The following is a 26520-nucleotide window of genomic DNA, read 5'->3' on the forward strand; positions in this document are numbered from 1 at the left end:
TAGAATGAAAAAGGAATAACCTATTCGTGAGATCCTAGATAGCATTGAAGTGGATCTCACATTAGACCCAAACCTTTTCATCTATTATTTAAACATTATTTTTTGGAAATCCCTTCTAACAAAATATGTTATTAAAGAAAAAATTGAAAGTCATAATAGACAAGATCAAATTCTAAGATAGACATGACAATATCTAAGAGTGTTTTAGAAGACATATATCATAGATTACTTTGCAAATGAACATCTTATATCCCTTTTGTGATAGATATGCACCATCAAACTATATAACAAACAATAATTACTGAATTTTTTTTTTTTGAATCATTTGAAAAGAAAAAAATATAAAACGAAACTAAATCAAATAATCCAAAAAGATGAAAATTTAATCACAAATGAAAGATCCATATTAAAGAGCATATGAATTAAACAAATTAAAGCACCAATTCAAACCCTATAAATGAGAGAATTTTGTGATCTACTATTTGTGAGAGAATCAAGCAATATCTTCAAATATTATAAATATTCTTCCACAGACCAAATATCATAATCTTGAGCATACAATCAAGCATTTAGTTGAACACCTTACAACTATTAGGCATATGCCAGGTTGGAGTAATCATATCATAGGATCATTTCGTCCCTAGCCTCTATTAATAGCAGGGGCATAATCGTTTTCACCTTAATATGAGATAATTGCAATCAGATTTTGAGTTTCTATGCAGCTTACACAAACTAAATTCAATAACATGTCGAACCAAACTTATACTATATATATAATCGACCACTCTGCTTTCATTTCATTGTATTTCCAGGCGATGGAAATCCAACAAATGTTTGTCTTCAAGTGACCCGCTTAGAATCATCTCCATGTATTCTTTATAAACTACTTCACCATAAGCAGGCTGACAACCCTTCAGCAGCAGTTCAGGAGCAGGCCTGATAATGGTGTTCAGAGATGGGCCATAAGTTGTCACCACAGATATCCTATCCGCACTTCCATTAACAGTCGCCCTGTGCTCTACGCTCTTGTATAGCCCATTGCTCAGTATCTGTGTAAGATTTTATAACAAATAAACAATATTCAGAGAGAGAAAGAAACTCTTATTACTTTTCTTATGATCAAGTATATTAAGAACGCCAATAAAGAAACCATTTTACCTGTAGTACATCACCCAGATTGATTACACTAACATGGGGAATAGGCTTGACTGTGACCCAGCGGTCTTCATAGGGGACCTGTAAATCTGTGACGTCATCCTGCATCAATGCTGTTATCCAACCTGGGTCTGTGTGACTCCCTACACCAAGAGTGGACTCAGGCTCTGGACATTTCGGATGGTAGTTGCACACCATAATCTGCGAGTAGTCTGTAAATTCTTGTTCAATGTAGTTTTCTGGGAGCCCAAGGCTCTCTGAAATTGAACCACAAAGCTTCCTTACAACCCTATGAATTTGGGTACAGAAATTTAGACTTGCTTTCCTACAAAGTTAAAACGTTGTTGTTCAGCAGTTGAAACATAGAAGCAAGTTTAAGAGATTATAATTACACATACTGGATGCAGTTTTATCACAATGATAATAATAATCTTCATTTAAAAAACATTGTGTGATAAATTTATCAAACTAATAATTATTTCATAAAATGTGAATGGATTTGGTAAAATTTTATGCCTATTTATTGTGTTTTCTTACGGCAGTGGTCTAGGAAAATTCAGAAAAATCTTTATGATGATAAAAATATCAAACCATATCAAAAAACTAACCTGAAAAGCTAATCTAGCATAAGATTATTAAAACCCACATGTCAGATGAATAGTGATATGAGACTAGGTAATACGTAGGCCTGGTCTACCAGTGAGTAGGTTGTAATGGTGAAAAACAAGTTAAATAGTTATATGAGACTAGGTAATACGTAGGCCTGGTCTACCAGTGAGTAGGCTGTAATGGTGAAAAACAAGTTAATTGTATTGTTCATTCAATTTATAATGCTTTTATGTATTTATACATTTATAAATGGTAATTTTTTAACTTTCTATTATCATTTACTTTGATATATATTTAGTTTTGTTTGTGTTTAAATTTATGTTTATCATTTAATTTTTAATTTATGTAGATGTAATTTCAATTCAGTGGGTTTATATATTCAATTATTATTATTAATCTAATTTTTATCTAGATATCGATCACACTAGATATAAATGAGAGGTGGTTTTAACAGTTATAATACATATTTTTCAAATATAAAAATCAAAATCAAAATCAAAATCAAAATCAAAATCAAAATCAAATATTTGAACAAATAGTTTCATCCTAAATTAATATTGCAAAAAATCTTCACAATTTAGTACTATGTTTAATTATAAAAAGATATTCTTTTTGCACACATTTTAATCATAGAATGGAATATCTTGAAAGCTATCTATTCATATCTCCACTCAAACCAAGAAAATAATCTAACACATCATATCACACTTATCTTAGTGCTTGTGATCCACCTAGCAAACAAACTAGTATTCATTTACATGTTTGAAACTTATTGTCATTCATAATATTTTTAAAATCCACAATTTAAGTAGAAAGATCTAAAGAGTGTGAGAGAAAATAGAAAATATTGGTGTCTTGTAATATACTTCTATAAGAGTTCATATGGGAAAATCTTAGATCCTTAGAGATTCAATCTATATATACAAAACAAGTCAAATATCAATTATTTATTAATCATAAATTTAAGCAATATCTCTCATTCATGTACATATTTGAAACTTATTGTCAATCATGGTATGTTTAGAATCCACAATTTTAATAGAAAAATCTTAAAAGTTTGACAAAGAATACAAATTTTTTGAGAGATGCAAATAATATTGTTGCCTTACAATATACTTCTCTAACAAATCATTTGTCAAGATGCAAAGATTATTAGAAGCTCATTTCATATATACATATAGAGAGAAAGTTTATATTTAGGAAGTCAATCCAATAGAAAAGTAAAAGAATATTTTTATTATGACTTATATATGACTAACAAACATATTTTTTGATTCTAGGATATGAAAATCTCACTATATTTAATAAATCTCAATAATTTTTTAATCAGAAAGTTAAGCAATATCTCTCTTTATTCATTATTATTTATTATACATTATATAACATTGACATATTCATCTATTCCACCCCATGTAACAAACACCTCACATTAAAAAACACAAAAAAATAAACACCTCACATTAAAAAATTAGAAAAAACAAACACCTCACATTAAAAAAACAAAAAAATAAACACCTTACATTAAAAAATTAAAAAAAACAAACACCTCACATTTCAATCCTTTCTTACCTAAGATTCTTATTTTTTCTTTCGAACTGCATCACCATATATATAAAAAGCTAGATATTACAAATCAAGTTTGAGAATTTATGTTCGTTTTGTAAGAATCTAGATACTACAAAGATTCTTATTTTCCCTTTTAGACTGCATTACAAAGATTTTTATTTTCTCTTTTGGACTCGGTCACCATATATATAAAAAGTTAGATACTACAAATATATAAAAAGAAAACTAGATACTACAAATATATAAAAAGAAAAAGCTAGATAATACAAATCGAGTTTGAAAGTTTATGCTTATTTTGTAAGAAACTAGATACTACCAAGATTTTTATTTTCCCTGTTAGACTACATTACAAAGATTTTTATTTTCTCTTTTGGACTACATCACCATATATATAAAAAGTTAGATACTACAAATATATAAAAAGAAAAAACTAGATACTACAAATCAAATCTGAAAATTTATGTTCATTTTGTAAGAAACTAGATACTACCAAGACCGTATATATAAAAAGTTATATACTACAATCAAATTTAAGAGTATATGCTCGTTTAGTACTGTTTCTTTTAGTGAATGTATCACGTCAGTATTTAGTGAATGTAACGAGTCGGTATTCGGTGGGGGCTAAAGGTTTTTGTTTACACATTAAAGTGCCCATGTGCCAGCACAGATAAAGCTCTGTACCCTCTACGTAAAGGACAGAATTAGGACGTGGATAGATCTGTTCAAGTAAAACATGGAGGAAAAAGATAATTAATACGAACAGGAAAAGTACCTTATTGTCAATGGCATAATACGCAAGCCTTATGCCATTATAACTCTATTGCCTAAAGAAGAGGTCTGTATAAAAAGGTCTATAAGGATAGAAATATATATATATATTTTTTTTCAATAAAAGTGGATTATTTCATTAAATTTTTTTATTAATTTTTTTTTTTAACACAGGATTCAAAGAGCATACCAGAGGAAAGAATCCTTGGAAGAAAACCTCCGGTCACATCTCATAAAATAAACCTATAGTATCTAGCAGATCAGTTTATAAACCCCGTGCAAAACCACATACAAAATGTAGTCACAACACAATTAATATCAGTTTTACATAGAGCCCATATAATTTTCAAATGTAGACTCCATAGTTTCTTTCAATGGAAGAAGACAGAATTTTCCAAAGCCCTGTGCCAAATCCCATGAGCCAAAAACCTTCCTGCCAAAAAAGAAAGTATCAAAAAACCTTTGGAAAAACACAATTGTATCAAATACCATGAGCTCGAACACTCCTCCAGACAGGGAACATGAATACTTGAAATGAAAGGGGAAAGCGGGAATAATTATCATCATAAAATTTTACATCAACATTACTCAAGAAAATCACATAACTATTGTTGCAAACCTTCCCATACCCTAGAAGGAATTTCCTCAAAACCCACCTCTCGCTGATTAACATTGCTATCAATGGCTAAATTTGCCAAATAATCTGCAATCTTATTAACTTCTTTGTAACAATGGGATAACAAAAAGGATTCAAACAATTCTAATTTTTGTAAAATTAGATCAAGTATACACTGCAAATTCCAACAATTTGATTTCTTTTTCATAACACATTGAATAATCACCTTCAATTATTAAGTCCTTAATTCCCAAAGAGATTGCCATATCCAATCCAAAAGACAAAGCATGAAATTCTGCATAATTGTTAGTTTTAAAACCAATAGCATGACACTTAGCTCGAATAAAATTTGAATTGTGATCATAAATTACCATGCCTACCCTAGCCGGCCCAGGGTTACCACGAGAGGCCCCATCAAAATTCAGTTTAAAGTGCCCCTACGGAGGAGGTTTCCATCTAGCAGAGCATTTCTTGCCTATTGCATCATTCTTTTTTAAAATTGAACCATGAGAGGGTAAAAACGACAACATCTTCCAAGCTCTAGTAATTCTACTATCCCAGTGCGAAAAAGAAGTAAGATTGTCCAAATTCTTATAAATAAACGACAAAGCAACCTCAGAGATTGAAGACTCAATTTTTAATAGAACCTCAAACATAGGAGAACTTGTTTTTTTAAATACACTATTGTTTCGCTCTAGCCAAATATTCTAAATCACAATAAATGGAGATATGATCCAAAGGCATGCATAAAAAGATGAGGCAAACATAAAGGGCCAAGATCTAAAATGGGAAATGAGATCCTTACCAATAACAAAGGATATATTTAACTTCTCAAACAACCACTGCCAATATTCATAAGCATAATCACAATGTAGGAACAAGTGTGAAGAAGATTCCAAATTTTTGTTACAAAGGACACAAGGGAAAACAATAGTAATACCAAGCCTATCAAGTCTCACACCTGTAAGGACTCTATCCTAAACTGCCAACCAAGCAAAAGCTCCAGCTTTAGGAAGACAAGCCGAATGCCAAAACAACTTATAAGGCTAGGATGATAAATCTTTAGCAACCATAAGAGAGTTGTAACCATCTTTAACAGTGTACTTACCAGAATATTCTTTGTCCAAATAAGTTCATCCTCAAAACCAAAAAAAAAATACAATTCTATCCCCCAAAATCTTCTCAAAATCTAATTTCATACTTTGATCAACATTGAAGAAATCAATCGACCTCCATCTAGCTAGCTTAAGGGGTCCAGTAGTCACAATTTCAAAATAATCTGCTACGAAAATACCCCAAAGGGAGGAAAGAATAGTGATCAGAGGAGACCAATCCCTAATATTCACCTTAGGTGTGTATCCATTCCATACTTCATCCCAAAATCTGACCTTTCTACCATTGTGAACAATCCATGAGAGATGAGGCAAAATAACTGATCTACATTTACAAAGGAAATTCCAAATGGCAGAACCCGAAGGAAAATTTGAGACTTTAAAAATGTACTCTCTCGGTCCATTATTTAAATATTTGGCAAACATAATATGTGCCCATAAGGAGCTAGGCTTGTCATATAAATTCCAAACCAACTTAGCAAGGTCTAAGGCTGAATTCTGATTCTCTAGACTTTGAATTCCTGTTCCCCCAAGTTCTTTAGGCAAACATACCTTATCCGACACAACTAAAGGGAATTTTTTCTTGCCATCTTTATTATTGTTCCAAAGAAAATCTCTAAGGGTATCCTGTAAACTAACAATAACTGCTTTTGAAGACTTCAAAATAGACATGAGATATATGGGAACAACATTCAAAACAAACTTGATGAGAACAATTTTACCCACCAAAGTTAACCATCTATGGTTCCATGAGAGAATTCTTTTAGAAATGACGGAAATAATCTTATCCCAAAAACCATTCTTATCCTGTTTAACAAAGAAAGGAAGCCCAAGGTAAGTACATGGAAGATTTCTAGTCTCAAATCCCCAAAAGGATTGCAACCTATGTTGAACCAGTTGTGATGTATTAAGGAAGAAAATCTTTGATTTATCACCATTCACTTTCTGACCAGAAAACGATGCATAATTTTGTATTATTCCTTTAATCACTTTTGCCTCAACTAACGAAGCATGTCGAAATAACAGAGTATCATCTGCAAAGAGACAATGAGAAATACTTTGGGGAATATTATGAATCCTTATACCTTTCCAAAGCCCCCCCACTTTAGCAGCCCTAATAGCCCAGCTAAAGGTTTCAGCTAGGAGAATAAACAAAAAGGGAAAAAGGGGATCTCCCTGTCTCAAACCCTTAGTGGAAGAGAAAAAACCACAAGGAGAACCATTAATTAAAATTGAGAATCTTGCAGAAGAAATACATGCACGAATCCATTTGACGTAGGCTTTGGAAAAACCTAATTTCTCAAGAACAACACATAAAGCCCCCCACTCTACTCTATCATAAGCCTTCATCATGTCTAGTTTAAGTATCATGGCCGATGTTCTTTGGGTGGAAATAGAATGAATCACCTCATGTGCTACAATCGCACCCTCTGTCATCTCCCTTCCAGGAACAAAACCACCTTGCTCCAATGAAATGATCCTAGGTAGAATATTTGCCAACCTAAGGGAAACTGCCTTCGTAGATATCTTATACAAAGTGTTATATAAAGCAATGGGGCGAAAGTCAACAAAAGTCTTAGTATCCTCTTTTTTAGGAATAATTGCAATCATTATAGTATTAAGTTCTTTTAAAACAAACCTATTTCTCCTAGCTTCCTCGAGAGTCAATAGAACATCATTTCCCACAAAATCCCAACATTTCTGAAAAAAAAAATGAGTAAAACCATCTGGTCCCAGAGGTCTATTCGGATTCATGGCAAAGACAACACTCTTAACTTCTTCTAAGGAAAAGGGAGACATCAACATCTTATTGCCTTTGAAAGATACTAAAGGAGGAATATTAGATATAATATCATTGCTGAGATTTCCATTTTCTAAAGATAATAATGACTTAAAAAACCTAACTGCCTTTGAAGCAATATCCTCTGGCTCTGTCGATAAATTCCCATTCTGACACTGAATACAAGATATTATATTCTTACATCTTTTAATCTTAGTTGAAGAATGAAAATTTTTTGTGTTCTTATCACCATCTGAAAGCCATAACTCTCTAGATTTCTGTCTCCAATAGATTTCCTCTCTAGCTAACACCTCCTCAAGCTATAAGTTTAGTGACTTCAAGTCATCAAAAAATTGTGGCACCATACCATGTTGAATCACATGAGTATTAAGACACTCAATCATATCTTGAATCCTTTGTTTCTCCTGAAAAATGTTCTTAAAATGCGAGATATTCCATTCCCTAATATTCAATTTCAAATAACTTAACTTCTTAGACATCTGAAACGTATGGGACCCAAAACAAAAAGGAGCAGAATTCCACCATTTCATAAGTAGAGGCAAAAAGGAAGAATCCCTAAACCACATGGGCTCAAATTTAAATGGAGACTCGAAAGAAGCCTTGTCCTTAATAACTAATAGGGAAATTGGAAAGCGATTAGAACCTGAGACTGGTAGAATAGAGGAAAAGAATTCAAAATATGAATCAATCCAATTCTCAGATAACAAAAACCAATCTAATCTCTCAGCAATCTGAGAAAAATCCCTTCTCATGTTTGTCCATGTGAAAACCCCATTCTGAGACTTACAATAAAAAAGGCTCATATCAGAAATGAAAATCCCAAAGTCATCCATAATCTTTTTATTAGGGAAAACACCTCCTCTTTTCTCATCTAAATCAGTGATAGAATTAAAATCACCCCCAAAGATAATAAAGGAACCATGTCTTAAGGGAGAAGAAATCCTCTTTAATTAACCCCATAACTTACTCTTCCCTTGAATTCCTGATGGAGCATAAATATTAAAAAGCCAGAATTTAACCTTCGAAATCTTGCTTATAACTAAAGTCAACATCCAATTTGTCGTAGATGCCACTAACTGTACCTCAATATTATAATTATTCCAAAGCAGTGCCAAACCTCCTGAAGCACTACAAGAAGGAGAAAAAAGAAAATTCCACCTTCTCCAAGATGAAAAAACCGAATCAGCAGACTCCTTTGACAACTTTATTTCTTGCAACATAAAAATATCACACTTAAATAAGTCCATCTGGGACTTAATTAAGCGTCTCTCGTTAGGGGCATTTAAGCCCCTAACATTCCAAGAAATAATTCTCATTGTCCTCGAGGGGAGGCCAAAGCTCCCCTCTTCCCATTAGTCGAAGAATTTTTGCTTTTCCCAAAGCAACCTTGCAAATTACGTTTCACAACCCCTAACTTTGTCACTGGAGGACTAGTCATAGATCTTTTACTCCTCTTTCTTTTTACACTTACAAGAGTTAGGCGTGTTTTCTTAGGCCTACCAAGAGAGACCGAATGCCTCCCTTGCCCACTAGTAGGAGAAAGGGACAAAGTCTTTTGAATTCCAGCATCAATTTCTATTTGAGTCTTTAGATTATTTGGAGGCCTACCTCTCCCAGGAGAAACCACTGATGGTGAATAAACCAGAGTTGTTTGGACAATTGGTAAACTCTTGCATGACTTTGGAGAAGCCAGGGTAATTGGATTATCTTCAAAACCTAATTCTGTTGTAGCCAAATCCGCAAAAGGATTAGCAGATTCTGAAATTGGAAGGGTCGAGTTTATACCTCCCAAATCATTCTCAATTGAACAAACAACTCTATCAGTAATACCCTCATCCATCTGATCTGCATGATTGTTAAAAATATCATTTACTTGCTGAACCAGATTCTCATCTGGCATAATAGTTGGGACAACCTCTGATGGATTACTATTCCCTAAGGAAGATTCATTAGCCATATTAATTTCAACATTCACAGGGGAATTATTAGACACCAAATTCTTAATTTCCTAAACTAAAGAAGCATCATTAGGAAGACCTATGGTAGGTACCTATTTAATAGTTTCCATATCAATCACTACATTTTTATCTAAATTCACATTCTTTGAAGAATCAAAAACCTCTTTATGAGTGCATGAAGGCAAATTGTCATCCTTACCTTTTATGTGATTATTTGGAATCTTAGGGCAATCTATTGTCAATGAATGATCTACTTCATTTATACGGGGATTACCATCCATCACTATACCCCCGTTATTAGAAAATGTCTTCAGAAAAGACGAAAGTGAGACCGAACCTGAAGTGTGATCATTTGGTTTCCCAGAACTACAACACAATGGATTATTTTCAAGATTAATGTGACCTGTTTCTACCAGTTTATGCAAAGAGACATTTCCACATCCTTCAACCGAAGGTCCTGCCGACAAACTATCTTTATTAAGGGATTTAGGGCCAGAGCCAACAACCTGCTGGTTTTTCTTAAAATCCATAAGTAACGGAGCATCCAAAAGTAAAGGAGACTTAAGAAGCTTTGTATCTAATTTCTCAATTGACTGACGCTGAATCCCATCACGAGACTTGATATTACAAGTATGGGGGCAAACATTGTTAGGGTTAATAAGAACACAAATTTTTACCAAAACCTCTCCCTCCACAAAGTCCATTTTAGATGTTAAAAAAGTTCCAATAGTATTTCCAATTTGCTCAAGAACATCCGGATCCATAAATTCAAAAGGAATTTTTGGTAAACCAAACCAGAAAGGAATAAGTTTCGAACTAGACCAAGCAGGAACAAAAAAAGGTTTCCAAGCCACAACTGAAATTAAATGTTTTCCAAACCAATGATGCGAAGTTCTTAATACCTCATCTCTGAAAGAAGGAGAATCAAAGACAATAATAAAAGCATTTGCAGACAATAATTGAAAATAATGCATATCCCCCCATTTTTTCTGCAATTTATGATAAAACTTCAACAAATTAATTTGATCACCCCAAATTTCCCCAGAAATAGCATTTGAATGCAAGCAATTCGCTTTCTGATCAACATAGGAACCCAGAATATCAATACAAGGGATAGGAGCCCAAACTTGTAATGAAGAAACCCCCGGTAGAATATGATCAGTAGGTATCTTACTTACCTTTTTCGGGCTAGCTTCCTTGAGGTTCACATTTACCTTATTTCCCACCTGCTGTGAAGAAATAGAAACCCTAGCCGCAGTCTCCTTATTTGCCAAGCCAACGACCCTAGCAAACGTTCACTGATTTCCCAAATCCAAAGACCATTTCCCCAAAAAACCCTTCAATTGCTTCTTAGAATTCCCTTGATTCTCACCATTATTAAAATGCCCTCGAGTGAATCTCCTTCCATTGTTATTCTGCCTCCATGCCACACTGCGTCTGTTTCGAAAGAAGCCTTGAAAGTATTTTGAAACTGGCCGAAAAACCTTGTTATTTCTGCTCCGGTTTACCTGTATCGCTATGTCCTTCCATCTGCCGTTCGTGTAGACCCACTGCGGAACATGAGGCGGGTCTTTCCAACCCACATCCGCCCATGAACCCAAATGCCTTCTATAGGCCATGACTGTATTCATTTACTAAAATTTGTAACCCTAAAAATTTGTTATTGTTGTAGCAAACCCTAATTGTCAAATATTCACTCCATTGAACTCCTTGAAATAGCCTGGCAGACGGTTCTATTCATTGTCCTGTGGCCGAGCTTAAATTGTATAGCAGCAAAGACTTTTTCAATTTCACCAATTCCTTCTTGTCATGTGAAATTGATGTGTCTTCTTTGTTTGCTGCGACTCTTTTGCTAGCTGCTTGATACACAGTGAATTCAGCATTAGTCAATCAACATATATTACACCACTTACAAGCAAAGAAAACCGTAGACCATCTTCAAAAATTGCTATCTTAACGCTGGTCTGCAACCAAACCTCCGTGATCAACACCATCAGGCTGTGTGGGGACTGTATTGGAGCATCCCAGACTCAAAAGATGAAGCGAAATTGTGGCAGGAGCAGTCGCAGATAGATTAGGGGTGTCGCCGGAAGAAGCCCTAATCGCGGCAAATTTCGCAGTTTTACCATACTCATATATTTTGCCAAACTGTAATTTCTGGAAAAAGGCGGAAGAGAGCAAGCGAAAAACATTAGCCTTCCTTCTACGCGATAGCTTCTGGAGTTCACACATTCCCTCGCTTGCGCTTGCCTTCAGCTCGCACGACATTCCACCGGTGGTCGCAAAGCTAAACTTCTTGAATCCCAAGGGGATAGCGGAATAGGATAGAAATATATTACTAATTATTACTTGTTTACCTTTTATAATCAAATTGTAAACTCCATACAAATCAATATCGAATGATAATTTCAATACATGGATTTCAGGTTACCAAGAAAGAGGGTTCAATGATTTCCTGAATTTTTCTCCCACAGGTTTTACATCTGGAGGGCTTTTTCAACTTATCTTTTTTCCATCTTAATTTGTTTTTTCAAAATAAGTTGGTTATAAAGTTTCTGTACAACATTACCTTTGCTTTATTATAATTGTCTTGTGCACAGTGTTTCATAATTGAAGGTCATGCATGGATAGATATTACCTAAATGTAGGCGGAGAGCTGGGCCAGTGAGATATGACATCGTCTAGCGGATGACAGGAGTAACGAATGAAGTCTCTCCAGCTCAGTACTTTATCCTTCTGCATGTTGAAGCTCGATGCATAGCAAAAACTTGACATTGTGTCCAAAGTAAAGTACTTCGTTTTCTGTTCCTCTGGTAACTCAAAGAACTGTCGAGCTGCCTCCATCATTTCATTCATTGACGATGGAGCAATGCCATGATTTATCACCTGCAATAATATTCTACTCAATAAACGTATGATTGGCAGGTATCCATCTTAACCCTAAAACAGATTCATATTTCCCAAATCTATTGTGTGCCTAAACTAAACTATCAATGAATCTTAATATATGATCAAGCAGGTGATGCAATTTGCAAAACAAAGGAAAGGGTGATGGCATGCCTGAAAGCAGCCCCACTCATGACAAGCTCGACCGATGGCCTCCACAAGATTGGCAGAAAGGCCAAAAGGACTATCATGTACTTGTTCCTGCAGATCAATAACTGGTATATTCTCGTGCTGTTCATCTTCAATACCCTGTAAGACTTTTGGATCCTCTTTAAAGGACCTGATAATATGATGAGGAAATCGATCCAAGCCTTTTTCTACCATGACTTTCACTCCCATAAACTCCTGGATAGAATTGGCATTCTCCATCTCTTGCACGATTAAGAAACTGTAGACAATGAAGAGAATATAGACGCTACTCTCCAACGTGGATAGAATGGGAAAATAGTCTTTTTATTGTTGCCACATGCCACAGCACATCATAGATCCGTAAGTAGTTGGTCCAAGTGAAACGTGATATTTAAAACTTCTCCCACAAACATCTGGTCTGAATATTAAATTGAATTGTATAAACACCAAAAGAATTACGTGAAATTGTATATTTAATTTCTGAAAAATTATACTGGGTTATGTACATTAGTATGCTTTTACATTTTACTAACAAATAATGACATTTTATCCAAAAAAGAAAGAATATACGTTATTGGTTGCTTGGAATTTGTGTTTGTTATATGAGGATTTTTTTGGTTATGTTTTTGGAGTTAAATTAGAGATTTTTGATAGATTCAAAAATTTGTTTAGTAGTCGTGTAATATATTAGTAAGTATTTTTTTAAGTTAATGCAAATGTATACATTTTTTTTTATCTTGTAGGATTATGTTTTAATGATATTTTAAAAAAAAAGATAGATGCATAGAATGAATTAGGGTTGGTCTTTTTATATAGCACTCTAATATGAAAGTTAAAATTTGTGTGCTCATATTAAGAAATAAGGATTTATCGGAAGGACATTAGCATGTTCTTATTACTAAATTTGAATTTGGAAATTAAGGGATCACTTATAGGATGTAGTTTCTACTTAATATTAGTTTTATATCGTAATTCTAACCCAAGGTCAATTTGACACTATCTATTTTACCTAGCTAATAGAATGGAAAATTTGTAGATCATGATCAATTCTTAGGGATGGTGAAGATAGGATCAAGTTACATTTAGGTTAATTACCAACATTTATGTAGAAACTCAATAGTTGTATGCTAGCCATTGTATTAGGGGAAACTAAGTCAACATGAGTCCAAAAGAGAGAGAAAGATGTAAGTTGTCCACACTTTAAAATTCCCACAATAGATTTCTTGTGAACTACTATGAGGATCCATGTAAAAGTGGACAAAAACTAAATTCAAAAGTCTATATTCTAGACACTTGCTGATAGGATACATATAAGGACAATAATTCCACAAATTCTCCATCTTGAAAATTTCAAGGTTACATTTTTAGAATGTAGTAAAATAATAGAATAGACACAAATCAAAATTACCTAAAAAATCACATTACCCAAATTTTAAAGTAGAAAGAGAGATAGTGGTTGCCAAGGAGCTTAAAAAGTAAATCCATTGTACATGGATTTGGCCACAATAAGATATGAGATAATTATCATATCTATATTCATTGATATTTTCCCTCTCCCACTTACATAAAAATAATACAATGAATTAAAGAAAACAAGAAAAATGCATGATCATGTAAAACTAAATAAGAATGTAACAAGCCTCATGGATAACATATTATGACAAACATGTGATAGCATAATAAAATGTGATCATGAAAGCATGTGCAAATATAAAAGCAAGGTGCTCCCTAGTGCTAATATCAATAAGGTCCATTTACAAGTTATAACATTCAAGCTTGTGCTAGATAATATCATGCGAACATAAGTAGATATAGTAAATAATATGTGATAAATATATGTAATATATAATAATCATAAACATGTGATCATGTGATGTAAACATGTAACAATAAACTAAGCATGGAACATGATCATATGATCATAATATGTAACCAATTATCATAAATTCACATGTGAGCATCACAAGATAAAACCATGTAAGTATGCAAACATTTATGTACATGAAATATAATAATGAGAAAATCATAGAAATATATCTATGTATATCAAAATTAAAGAATAAAATGAATAGCACAACAAGTATGCCACCAAGAGGGAAAATACATAAAACACATAAAAGAAATAAAAAGTTACACATGAATTAAAATAGAAGGTGAAATGAAAATGGATAATATTAGAAATAAAGCCTCACAACAAACATATATTTTAATTAAAAATGTGGACAATGAAAAAGACATACAACAATAAAATAAAAAATGAAGAAAGATCATAACAAACATGGATTCATTAAAAACGGTAAGGAAAATATCATAAATCAAAATATACATATTTTTGATTCAACATTATGATATCAGTTCTCAATCACTACATACTTTAAAACATTATAAATTCATACTGGAAAAATAAATATAAAATAATATTTCTATTTTATAAAAATAACACGACACATATGAGGAAGATGAGGAAATAGGGGGACAACTTGGAGGACTTACCTTAGAGGAGGGTGTTTCCTTCACCACTATGCTTCTTCCCCTAGTGCTATCAATGGTTGTTTCCAGTGCTTCACTTACTGGCTATGGGTGGGCTCTTGTGATTGCATTGTGAGTTACTTTGGAGATTGCTATTACGATTCATTAGTTCCCTAGCCATCTTCCTAGAGTAAGGAGGAGGAAGATGCATCACTAGTTTTTATTTGAGATAGTTCCCATCCATCTGTGCTAGTTGTCCTAGCAATTTTTAAAGAAGGATCTATATGCTTTCAAAGAATTTATGTGGGAGCTTCTACTGCCCAAATTTTAAAAGTTGTTCTTCAATGTTCTTCCCTTGCATTGGAATATGGAGATGCCCTAGAGGGAATTTCCCTATTAGAGGTTAATTCCCTATGTCCTTTCCCATTGTTGTGTTAGCAATTGTTTGTAGTTCTTCTTCTTTTGGAGAGATTTATTCAAATATGAGTGCTTGTGTTTTGGCTTCTAACAAGAGTTATGATCTTTTTTTTCTTTTTTTCAGGTCCATAGAATACAACCTTCCCTTCATGGAAAATTGTAAAGTAGGGATGATGCAGATATCTTCAATGTGCCCTTGTCCCTCCCCAACCTCCTCCAATGCTAGGGTTAAAGTAGTCTTTAATCACAAAGTGATGTTGGGGTATTTTGTAAAGTTTCCTATTCTCCCCTGAGCTCCTTTGTTTCTAGATTAGTCTAGTTGTCTTGTCCCCCTACCTTATTTTGGATCTTTCATGACTTGTGTTGAAATATTCTATTAGGCTGTAGTTTGCCCATATTCGGATACTCTCTAGACATTGATGTTGTGTTTTTCATTCCTTCTAATGTGAAGATGGATTGTCTTCTTACTTTTTCCCTTGTTCTAGAATATATTCTTATGGTTCCAGGTGGGGTTTCTACTCTATGTATTATGGTTGTAGCTAAAATGTCTTCATCTTGTATTGGCATGTGGAAAGGGTCTCCTCTAGTTCATGTTAATACACCTGTATGATTTTATTTATATTGGGGGCCATGGTATATAGCCTCCCCCTTGGCTTGTCTTGCATAGTAGTGAAATGATGTGGCTATTTTCACTAGAGCCACCTATACCCACACTTTCCTCTTCTTATGCTAGGCTAAGTGATGTAGGAGCATCCCCAGTCAATGAGCAATCTTGCATCAACCAAAAATATTTCCTTTCAGTTTTGTTCTTGTTTAGTTCATTGTGTAGTTTTTTGTGTTCTTACCGGTTGGTATCGGTAGTTGCTTTCTTTTCGTGGCAGATCTTATTTTTGGTTTTCAGGCTGGTTCATATGCTTTATTCCATATTTTCAGTTCATTTGGGTTCTTTTCCGGTTAATTATTGCTTCCAGTTGACTATTTCTGGGTTCCGGGACAATTCTTGTGCTTATCGGTTGGGTTTCCTTTATTACCGGAGTGATTCTTGGCATGTGGATCTATTTTGGGTCATGTTTGATGTTCTTTGGTGTTTGGCTGACCTTCTTGCTGAGCTAGACCTCTTGGTTGTTATTTTCCAGAAAGTTTTCTTTAATTCTTAGGGCCGACCTAGTTACATATTTCATTTTCCTGGATTGGTAAATGTAATCTTATGAGGCCGACCCGAATATTTTCTGGTGGGTATAAATATGATATTATGTAATCATTTGTAGGGGTAGAGAAAGTAGAATTGAGAATAAGGATTGAGATTCGCATTTTATGATTCGGTTGATTCTTAGAGTCCTGGTTGGATTGTATCTGGCTGATAGCTTGCATGTAACCGGTTGACTACCGGATGTTGTTTGATGATTATATGATGATAACCAGATGGTTTCCAAAAGTTCTAAAGCAATAATATGATCTGTTTATGTAATCTTGCTATGTTTTCTGGTTGCTTTCTTTGTGTTACTCTTACTGCATAAGCCGGTTGATTCTCTTTGAGGGTTTTACCAGTTATGGGTGCACCAAGTGGTATCACAGCTGGTTATGAACTGGATGTTGGAATAGTTGTTTGTAAACATTGACGCATTCCTTTGGGTGGATAGATCGTTGATTGGAGGTAGGCTACGTGTGTGTTCAATAGATCACCGAGGAGAGGCATTTGAAACCAGTAGTCAGATTGTCGAGTTGAGGTACCTCACCAGAGTGGAAGAGGAGATGCCGCCTAGAAGGACAAACCCCCAGAGGGTAGAGCAGATGATGGAGGACTTCAAGAATGAAGTGAGGAAAGAAATCAAGAATGCTTTGGTTGGTTTGCGAAGGAACCTTGAATCTGAGGATGAGTATGAAGAAGTCGGTGAAGAGCTTGAAGAAGCTGAAGGACCAGAAGATGAAAGAGAGGAAAGATAACTGAGAGCAGTGGCACAAGTGAGTAAATTTCATAAAGTTGAAATTTCCAAATTTTCCAGAACACTGAACCCGAAGGATCTGATCGATTGGATTGGAGAGTTGGAAGATTACTTCAAGTTTGAGGATTTTAAGGAGCAGTAGAGAGTTCGGTTGGCACAAACTAAGTTTAAAGGGCATGCTGCCTTGTGGTGGAAAGAATTGTAGAAAGACAGAGTAGAGAATGGTGAATAGAAGATTACCCGGTGGAGGCAGATGGTTACAAGATTGAAGGCCAAGTTCATACCGGGAGACTATGAGTTGGAATTGTTTAAGAAGTTGCAGAACCTAAAATAGAGAAACATGGCTGTGAAAGAGTATACTAAGGAATTGTACAAGCTGATGATTATATTTGGACATAGAGAGATGGACAGAGAAAAGGTGGCGAGGTACATAAATGGACTTGCATTTAATATTCAAGATGAGATTAGTATGGTGAGGGTTTCCATAGTTGAGGAAGCTTACTAGTATGCTTTGAAGGCTGAGGAGAAGATGAGAAGAAGACAACCAAATAGAGGGAAGGATAAATTCAAGGGACATATGAGTACAGAGAAGAAAAGTACTGAGGAAGAAACAAAACCTAAGTGGAGTAAAGAACTAGAACATAAAATACCTGGAGGAAAGGCACTGGTAGTACTGATAGAGAATTTCTTGGCAAATATTTCAAGTGTGGAGAAACCAGACTTAGATTCTATGAATGTAAGAAGGGACTAGCATGAAGTTATGTGGCAAATGAGGAACTGGAAGGTGAAGGTACCGGATATGATTATGCACCAAAGCAAGGAGAATCCCTTATGTTTAGAAGAAAGAATATCGCATCTACTCAGAGGAAGAGTCTATTTCAAACTGTTTGTAAATCAGGTGGTAAGCATTGCAAGGTTATTGTGGATACTGAGAGTATTGACAATTTGGTATCTGAGGAGATGGTCGTGAAGCATGGATTGAAGAGGCTTAAGCATCCTTGTCCTTATGAGGTAAGTTTGTTGCAAGATTATCAAAAGATAGAAGTAAAGGAACAATGTTTGGTGAATTTTAATATTGGGCCTTTCAGGGATGAGGTTTTGTGTGATGTTGTATTTATGAGTGCTTGTCATGTCTTGTTGGGAAGACCTTGGCAGTTTGATAGAGGATATATTTATGACGGTAGAAGAAACGTAATCACTATTGAGAAATATGGGCATAAGCTCACATTGATTCCTTTGAAGGAGAAAGATAAGGAGGTGAACAATCTGAGTCCTGAGAAAAGTTGCAGTATTGAGAAACCGATTGCAGAGTTTATACTGGAAGGTTTGCAGAAAGATCTGGTAGAACCAATTGTAGAGGTTATACCAGAGGGTGACATGAGTTTGTTGAAGGATCTAACAGATACGCTTGATGGACAAATATAACCGGATGACAGAGAGCTTATGATGACAAACTGGATGAAGTCTTGTGGAAGAAACAAATCAGAGTTGCAAAAGAAGGAAAGAAGTAAACAGAGACAATGTGTAGATTTGAGACAAATGAAGAGAAACAAAGAGAGTCATGGGTTAGAGAAGCCAGTTGAGGCACCAAAGGAGCTAAAGAAGAGGTTGGCAGATAAGGAGGATGTTTGGATCATAAATGAGCACGGGGTCTTTATCCTGAATCTTTTTAGATGTTCATGAGTCACCTCTAATGGAACATCTTCTTTCTACCTGGGGTGTCTGATGCAGGAGCATCCTTGGTCGATGAGCAATCTTGCATCAACCAAAAATATTTCCTTTCAGTTTTGTTCTTGTTTAGTTCATTGTGTTGTTTTCTGTGTTCTTACCAGTTGGTACCGGTAGTTGCTTGATTTCTGTGGAAGATCTTATTTTTGGTTTGTAGGTTGGTTCATGTGCTTAGTTCCATATTTTCAATTCATTTGGGTTCTTTTCTGGTCAGTTATCACTATCGGTTGACTATTTCTGGGTTTCGAGACAATTCTTGTGCTTATCGGTTGGTTTTACTTCATTACCAGAGTGATTCTTGGTGTTTGGATATTTTTTGGGTCTTGTGCAATGTTCTTCAGTGTTTGGCCGACCTTCCTATTGAACCCCACCTCTTGGTTGTTATTTTTTGGAAAGATTTCTTTAATTCTTAGGGCCAACCTAGTTACATATTTCATTTTCCTACATTGATAAATGTAATCTTATGAGGCCGACCTAGATATGCTCTGGTGGGTATAAATATGATATTATGTAATCATTTGTAGGGGCAGAGGAAGTAGAATTGAGAATAAGAATTGAGATTTGCATTTTGTGATCCGGTTGATTCTTAGAATCCTGGTTGGATTGTATCTAGCTGATAGCTTGCATGTAACCAGATCACTATCGGATGTTCTTTGATGATTATATGATGATAACTAGTTGGTTTCCAGAATTTCTAAAGAAATATTATGATCTGTTTATGTAATATTGCTATGTTTTTTGGTTGCTTTCGTTGTGTTACTCTTGCTGCATAAGCTAGTTGATTCTCTTTGAGGGTTTTATCGGTTATGGCTACACCACTAAGAGTCATATTTTCTTCGGTAAGTGTCAATAGGGTTATCTGTAGAGCCCCTTATTCCTCCCTTATCTCCTTCAATGCTAGTCTTAGAGTTGTCTTGGCCTCCTACCTCATTTTGAATCATTAATGACTTGGTGGTCATATCTTCTGTTAGGTTGTGGTTTGCTTGTATTGGGAGACTCTAAATTTTGATGTTGGGTTTTTCCTTCCTTCTAAAGTAAAGATGAATTTTATTCTTATTTCTCCCCTCATGTTGGAATCTATTCTTATAGTTGGTGGAGTTTCTATTCTATATATGATAGTTGTGGCTAATATGCCTTCTTCTAGTGTTGACACATGTAAAGGATATATTCATGTTAAATTTAATAGGTATGACTTATCTTCTATTAGGGTCCATGGTATATAGTCTCTCCCTAGTGTGTCTTGCATAGTAGTGATGATGGGGCTATTTTTTCATGGAGCCCCCTGCCCCACTTATCTCGTTTGGTACTACACTCATATTTTCTTTTCCTTCAAAAGTGTCAATGTGTTATCTGTGGATTCCATTTTCCTCCCTTATCTCCTTTGGTTCTAGGATTAGAGTGGTCCCTCTTCCCAAGGTGTTGTGAAAGAGAGGCCTTGAGTTTAGGTCCAAGACCCTTGTTTCCTACCAATTCTTTACTTTGGTAAAAAACATGTCTTTATTGTAACAAGTTTGGGTTCTTTATCAAGATTATCCAATTAAAACATGCCACATATTTAAATTTAATTCTATCAGCATAAACCAATAATGTGTCTTTCAATAACCCTCATCGTAAATAGTAACATGATCTAGTGTGTTATAAGAGTGATGGCAAGAAATTTTTACTGGCAATCAAATTTCCATTAAGTTTGTCTCTCTCAATAGTTTTTTGAATAGATCAAGTGGGGATGGATCCCAACCTGTTATACATCCAAATAAAAAATCATCAATGAAAAAATAAAAAAGGTGCTCGGAGATCAAACCCACCAACCATACAAATGTAGAGTTTATAAATTGTTCATTAAAAAATTACTACCAATAAAGTTGAGAAACAACAACCTAGAAAAAAAGGTTCGAAACAAATATGCTCTCAATATTCTATAAAGATATACCATTTTAATTAATACTCTTTAAAGGTTAATTTATGTCACCATGAGGATTTTCTCTATAAACTAAAGGTCTCTTTGAAAGATAATTTATTTTACCATAAGGTGTTTCTCTATTAACTAGAGGTGAAGTGTAAGGCTAATTTATTTTATATTTTGTAAGAAACAATTTAAGTATTATATTTTACCTAATGTGTATCATGTTTCAAGTTCAAAATCTTGTGATAACCTCAATATATGAAGTTATATGGTAATAAAAATGAATGTAATACTCATCACCAATGGCATATGAATCTCATAATGCTCTATTGGAAGGACCAAGAAAAGCCATGCAAAACAACTTTTTTAATAAACAACAATAAAAAAGAACTGTATGTTAATGACTATTTCTTAAGGGTTTGAGCACTCTCCCACTTTACCTAACAAGAAGAAAAAAGAACAACACCATAGATATGAGGAAACATGTCACATTTGCACTAAAAAATGCACATAAGTGTTAGACTTGTGTTAATATTGTTGTCATTGATGTCAAACTAGTTATCCGATAAGGACCAGACAACATATGCAGTATATTGAGGATAATTCAGTTATCCAACTTGGTCCAGATAGGTTATGCGCACTTCATTGTTGTCAATCTTGTTATCAGGTTTGATCTGGATGTTGTATGCAGTTGGTTTGTGCAGTTTTTCTATTAGTAGGTGATGCACATTCTATGAGCAAGTGATGTGTCTCCTATGAGTAGGTGATGTGTGTTCTATGAGTTGTGTGTTTTGATATTAGGAGTGATGCAGTAAGATGGAGTTGTTGTAATGGAGTGATATTCAGAAGATCCCTATCTCTAGAATTCTGTGTTGTGCTTTCATTAATCCTAGTATCAGTGACATGTCCCGGTATAAGATATTTTGGTGTCTCTTATTGTCTCATGGTTTGGTATCCTTGGTATGTGTGGAACCTGTATTTCATATTTTGGAGATGTCATGCTTATAATGGATCTATATCTATGGATTTGAATGATCCTGTTTCATTTCAATAATCATGGTATATGTATCTATAAATATTATGAAAAAGGAAGCATGTGAAGATCTTGCAGAGGATGATGTGGTTGTCTTGTTGGATAATGTGTTGAGCTAGGTCGATGTATTATCTTGGTGCATCTGTCCACTGCTATATATAAGTGATATATGGAAGTGTATGATGTAAGAAGGTATGTGAATATGTGTGTGAGTGAATGAGTAGTAGGGAAGCTAGTAGAGAACCAAAGTGTGAAGTGTGAGTTGTAGATAGTGAAGATAGTTGGTACAGAATCAGAGTGCAAATAGTATTGTAGTAATCATTCACTAGATCTGTTGCAAATGCTTTGTACATAGAGCTTTCATCGGATCTATTGTAAGATTTTTGATTTAAGATCTGAGCTTAATCTTGGAACTAATTGCATGCATTTGTAGATGCAATCCTCTCCAGTTCAACCATTTCTGTTGTAGTGAGAATTCCAATAATTAGCCATCTTTTATATATTTGCAGTGAGTAGTCCAACAGTGAGCCATTTTTGTAATCTAGTAGTGAGCCACTCGATAGTGAGCCACCCCTTTTCTAAAACACCATGTAACTATTTATATTCACTCTCCATGGTTTTTCCCATTTGGTTTCTCCACATATAAATTCTGATGTTTATTTTGTGGTTGTGTTTTTCATGTTTATTCTGCATTTTCTGTTTCATGTGTGTTAATCATAAACATTGAGTTTGAATATTTAAGTTTGGTAAAAGTTTTAAAATCTACAGGAATAATGATTCGCCCCCCCTCTTAGTATTCTAGTAATTTCAACCATTCCAACAATTAGTATGAACTCTTTGGTCCCTTGCTTGGAAGGTTAACTACTTGAGGGAGATATGTGTTGGTTACATCATGGCACCTATGTGCATGATTGGAGAATTTCACTGGGTGAAGACTTGCAGATAGCTCTTGAGGATTTGGAATGTGTTGAATCAAAGAATGGGGAATTGAAAGAGTGTGTGAATGTAGCAAATGAATGTGTGTAAAAGCTGAGAAAGAAAATCCAAAAATTCAAGCTAAGACATAAGGAGGTTAACAACTAGTTGAAGCAAGCGAATGGGACTATTAAAGACTTGATGTAGAAGATTGAGGATAAATACAATATAGTGAAATCCCTGAATGAAACAATCAAGCTAAAGTTTGAGGAATATGAAAATCTAGAGCAAGAAGTAAAGAAGCTAAAGATAGAAAATAAGGTCCTTGACAGTAGCAAGCCCCTAAAAGATTTGATCAACATGCAGAAATATAATTTGGACAAGACCCAACTTGGATATCAACCTGGTATGTGTTCAGGTTAGGATGATAAAGACAAAAGAAAAGAAGTTAAGGCTACAATTGAGAAGAAATCAAAGGATGCAAGGAAGACCTGGAATTAGAATTCTAATGCAAGAAGACCACCAGTTCATCAACCTAATGTGCAAAGGTACCCATCTTTTAATGGTTATTGTCTTCAATGCAATAAATTTGGACATAAGACTGTAAACTGTAGAAGCATTCAAATTTATAGTTGCAAGAGGTTTGGTCAGAAAGCAAATCACTGTAGAATTCATATTGAATTTGTAATCACAATCCAATTGAAGAAAAAAAGATGAATTATAACTTTCATGGGTATTGTTATACTTGCAATGGCTATGGATATATTAAGGCTAATCAATGCAGATATAGATCTCATCTAGTAAAGAAGGTCATCAATTGTTTGAAGTGCAAGCAAACCAGACATTATGCTAATCAATGTAGAAATGGAAATGTGGAGAGATCTGTTGAGAAGAGTGTGATGAAGAATGATGAATCAAAGAATAAGGAAAATTTGATCTAGAGAAAGAAATATGTGAAGAAAGGAAGTGAGCCTAATGTACCAGAATCTGGTGCAAGAACCTCTTCCTCCAGTAATTGAGTATAGTGCTTTGGCTTACATGGGGATTATTATTCCAAAGGAAAAATAGTTCACTCTCCCCTATCTGAGTGGATCATGTTTTTGATCTAGCATGACTTTGTTTTAGAGGCTATTTGGTAATCAAAGAAATTTTGTTGAAATCATCGATAAGACAGTTATTGTCGGCAAAACCTTAAAAGGAAGCTTTTGGCAAGATAAGTATTAGTTTTTCTAATTCATTATTAGTCACTTATGCTTAAGAATATTGGAAATAGTAGAGGAACAATAGAGAAAGAAAGAAGTGTGAGAAATCATGGAAAGCAAAATGATCGTCAAAGAATCTAGTAGTGAGAAATTTTAGGTTTTGGAAAAGGTGCTCCTAGATGAATTTAACCTGGAGAAAATCAGAAATGTTGAAGCTAGTCTGAGTGACGTTGAAATATAGAGGGTCAAGAGATTGGAGAGAAAAGGTCTTAATCCGTGGACAAATTTCCATTGGTTTGATAATGTGTAAGTTGTCAAGATGATCCTTAGCCATGTATGGGATGACAACATTGTGTTGGATAAACCCTATCCAATCATGAAGGAGGTTATCTTTGTGATCACTAGTTTATGCAACAATGGAGAGGTTCCAGCTAAAAAGTCAATCATGAATAGAGAAGTGGAAACTCTAACTGACATGAAATGTGATCAATGTGCCCTAATCATTGACAAGATCATTAACCCTATGGTAAGGTACGTTTCTTACAACATTTCTTATAATATCTATTTCAGGAATAGGGAAGGTGCCACTTCAACAATTGTAGTATATATGGGAAATATGCTTGTAATGGAAAACAAATTATCCGACTTATGTGATTTGTTGAGAGAATTGCTTTTGGAAAATGTGTCAAAAGAGCTGAATTATCAGTTCTGATTTGGTTCATTGCTTACATGTGTTTAGTCATGTATTGTTTGGGATCCCTTCTGACAAAAGAAGATGTTTTATGGGAATCTGGAGTCTCGGTTGCAAGGCGGATATTTAGATATTTGAATAGTTTGAACAATAAAGAGGAAGTTTGTGATGCATATCTCAAATATTTTCTAGACATGCAGAGTGTTGGCCCGGTATCCCTTGTTTCTTGTTCTAGATGCTCTTCCTCCAAAAAGAAGAAAATAAGATAGTCTGTTTCTGTTGGTGTTTCTAAATCAAAGAAAAGAAAGAAGGATGTGAAAGAGAGATATTGTTCTAATTGAGGATCCGGAGTCTCCTATAGCTAAAGGAGATTCAAGGGTTGTAGGTCAGAAGGCTAGAGAGTAAGATGATGAATCTAATTTGCTAGAGTTGGTAGTATGCATGGAATCAAGAATATTGGCAAGATGTGGCTGACTTTAGTTGAGTCAGATAGAATTGAAGGCGTTTTAATGAATCATCTAGTCTAGAATAGTATCAACATTTAAGACATTAGTAATTTGCTTCCAGAATCCTCAAGTGAAGATCTTAAGGAGAAGTTATCTAAGCAATCTATTGAGGTCGGAGTATCCGAAGTAAAAGGAATTGATGTACAAAATCTATTTGAGGAATGTCATGATGTGAAGATATATTTATCAATATACATTAAGGACTTGAGAGATTGTATCCACAGTGCCAATAGATTCTTCAGGTACTGTATCTCTTGCCTGACAACAACAGTGAAGCACAAAGCCAAATTGATGCCATTGAAAATAAACTGACTACTTTAGGCAAATCTTCTAACTTTTAGGAAGATAAGGATGGTGAGTACTGGAAAAGAATAAACTCTCTTCAAGATGAACTCTTATTCCTACAGAGGTAGAGAGAATATTTTTTAAGTATATTTTGGAAAGTGAAAGAAGTCATTGAAGCAAAGTTTGAGCACTTTCCAGCATTGCTTGGTAGTGCAATTGAGTATGAGTAGAACCCACTTGCTCCAAATAGTTTCTTCCATGTTGATCTATTAGTGGAATGTAGAAGCCCTTATATTAGCATCAAATTGGCCATACATTCTTGGGAATTTCTTCTTCCACACCTAAAGGAGAAATATAAGCTTACCTTTCTGAAGAAGAGCAGCTAAAGGTTCTATTTGGTCTAGTATTCATTTTTGACATATTTGCAGTTGTGTATATACTCTATTTTTCTTTCTTTTCTCTTTTTTCCATCAAATGCATCCTTTGTCCTTGATGTCAAAGGGGGAGAAAGGATTGAGGAAATGTATGAGTTAGGGTGAGTTGAGTTATGTGTAGATATATTTTACCATCAATGAAAAAAGGGGAGATTGTTAGACTTGTGTGAATATTGTTGTCATTGATGTCAAACTAGTTATCTTGTATGGACCAGACAACATATGCAGTATATTGAGGAACTTTCAGTTATTTGGTTTGGTCTGGATAGGTTATGCATAGTTAATTGTTGTCAATCCTATTATCCGATTTGATACAGATGTTGTATGCAATTGG

The 26520-nt window shown here is 34.6% G+C and overlaps 2 protein-coding genes across 2 annotated transcripts; both read right to left on the bottom strand.

The window, feature by feature from the left end:
* Positions 1 to 797: 797 nt before the first annotated feature.
* On the bottom strand, positions 798 to 11204 carry LOC131858960 (protein DMR6-LIKE OXYGENASE 1-like). Its single transcript, XM_059212458.1, has 4 exons — positions 11094 to 11204; positions 7727 to 7782; positions 1159 to 1480; positions 798 to 1049 (listed from the first exon to the last, which is right to left on the bottom strand). Exons 1-4 carry the CDS (start codon positions 11202 to 11204, stop codon positions 798 to 800), a joined length of 741 nt encoding a protein of 246 aa, XP_059068441.1.
* A 1015-nt stretch (positions 11205 to 12219) lies between these two features.
* LOC131076153 (protein DMR6-LIKE OXYGENASE 2-like) lies at positions 12220 to 12900 on the bottom strand. The gene is made up of 2 exons (XM_058013215.2): positions 12646 to 12900; positions 12220 to 12471 (listed from the first exon to the last, which is right to left on the bottom strand). Exons 1-2 carry the CDS (start codon positions 12898 to 12900, stop codon positions 12220 to 12222), a joined length of 507 nt encoding a protein of 168 aa, XP_057869198.2.
* Positions 12901 to 26520: the final 13620 nt, after the last annotated feature.

Source organism: Cryptomeria japonica, chromosome 10 (assembly GCF_030272615.1).
Source record: "Cryptomeria japonica chromosome 10, Sugi_1.0, whole genome shotgun sequence".
NCBI lineage: Eukaryota > Viridiplantae > Streptophyta > Pinopsida > Cupressales > Cupressaceae > Cryptomeria > Cryptomeria japonica.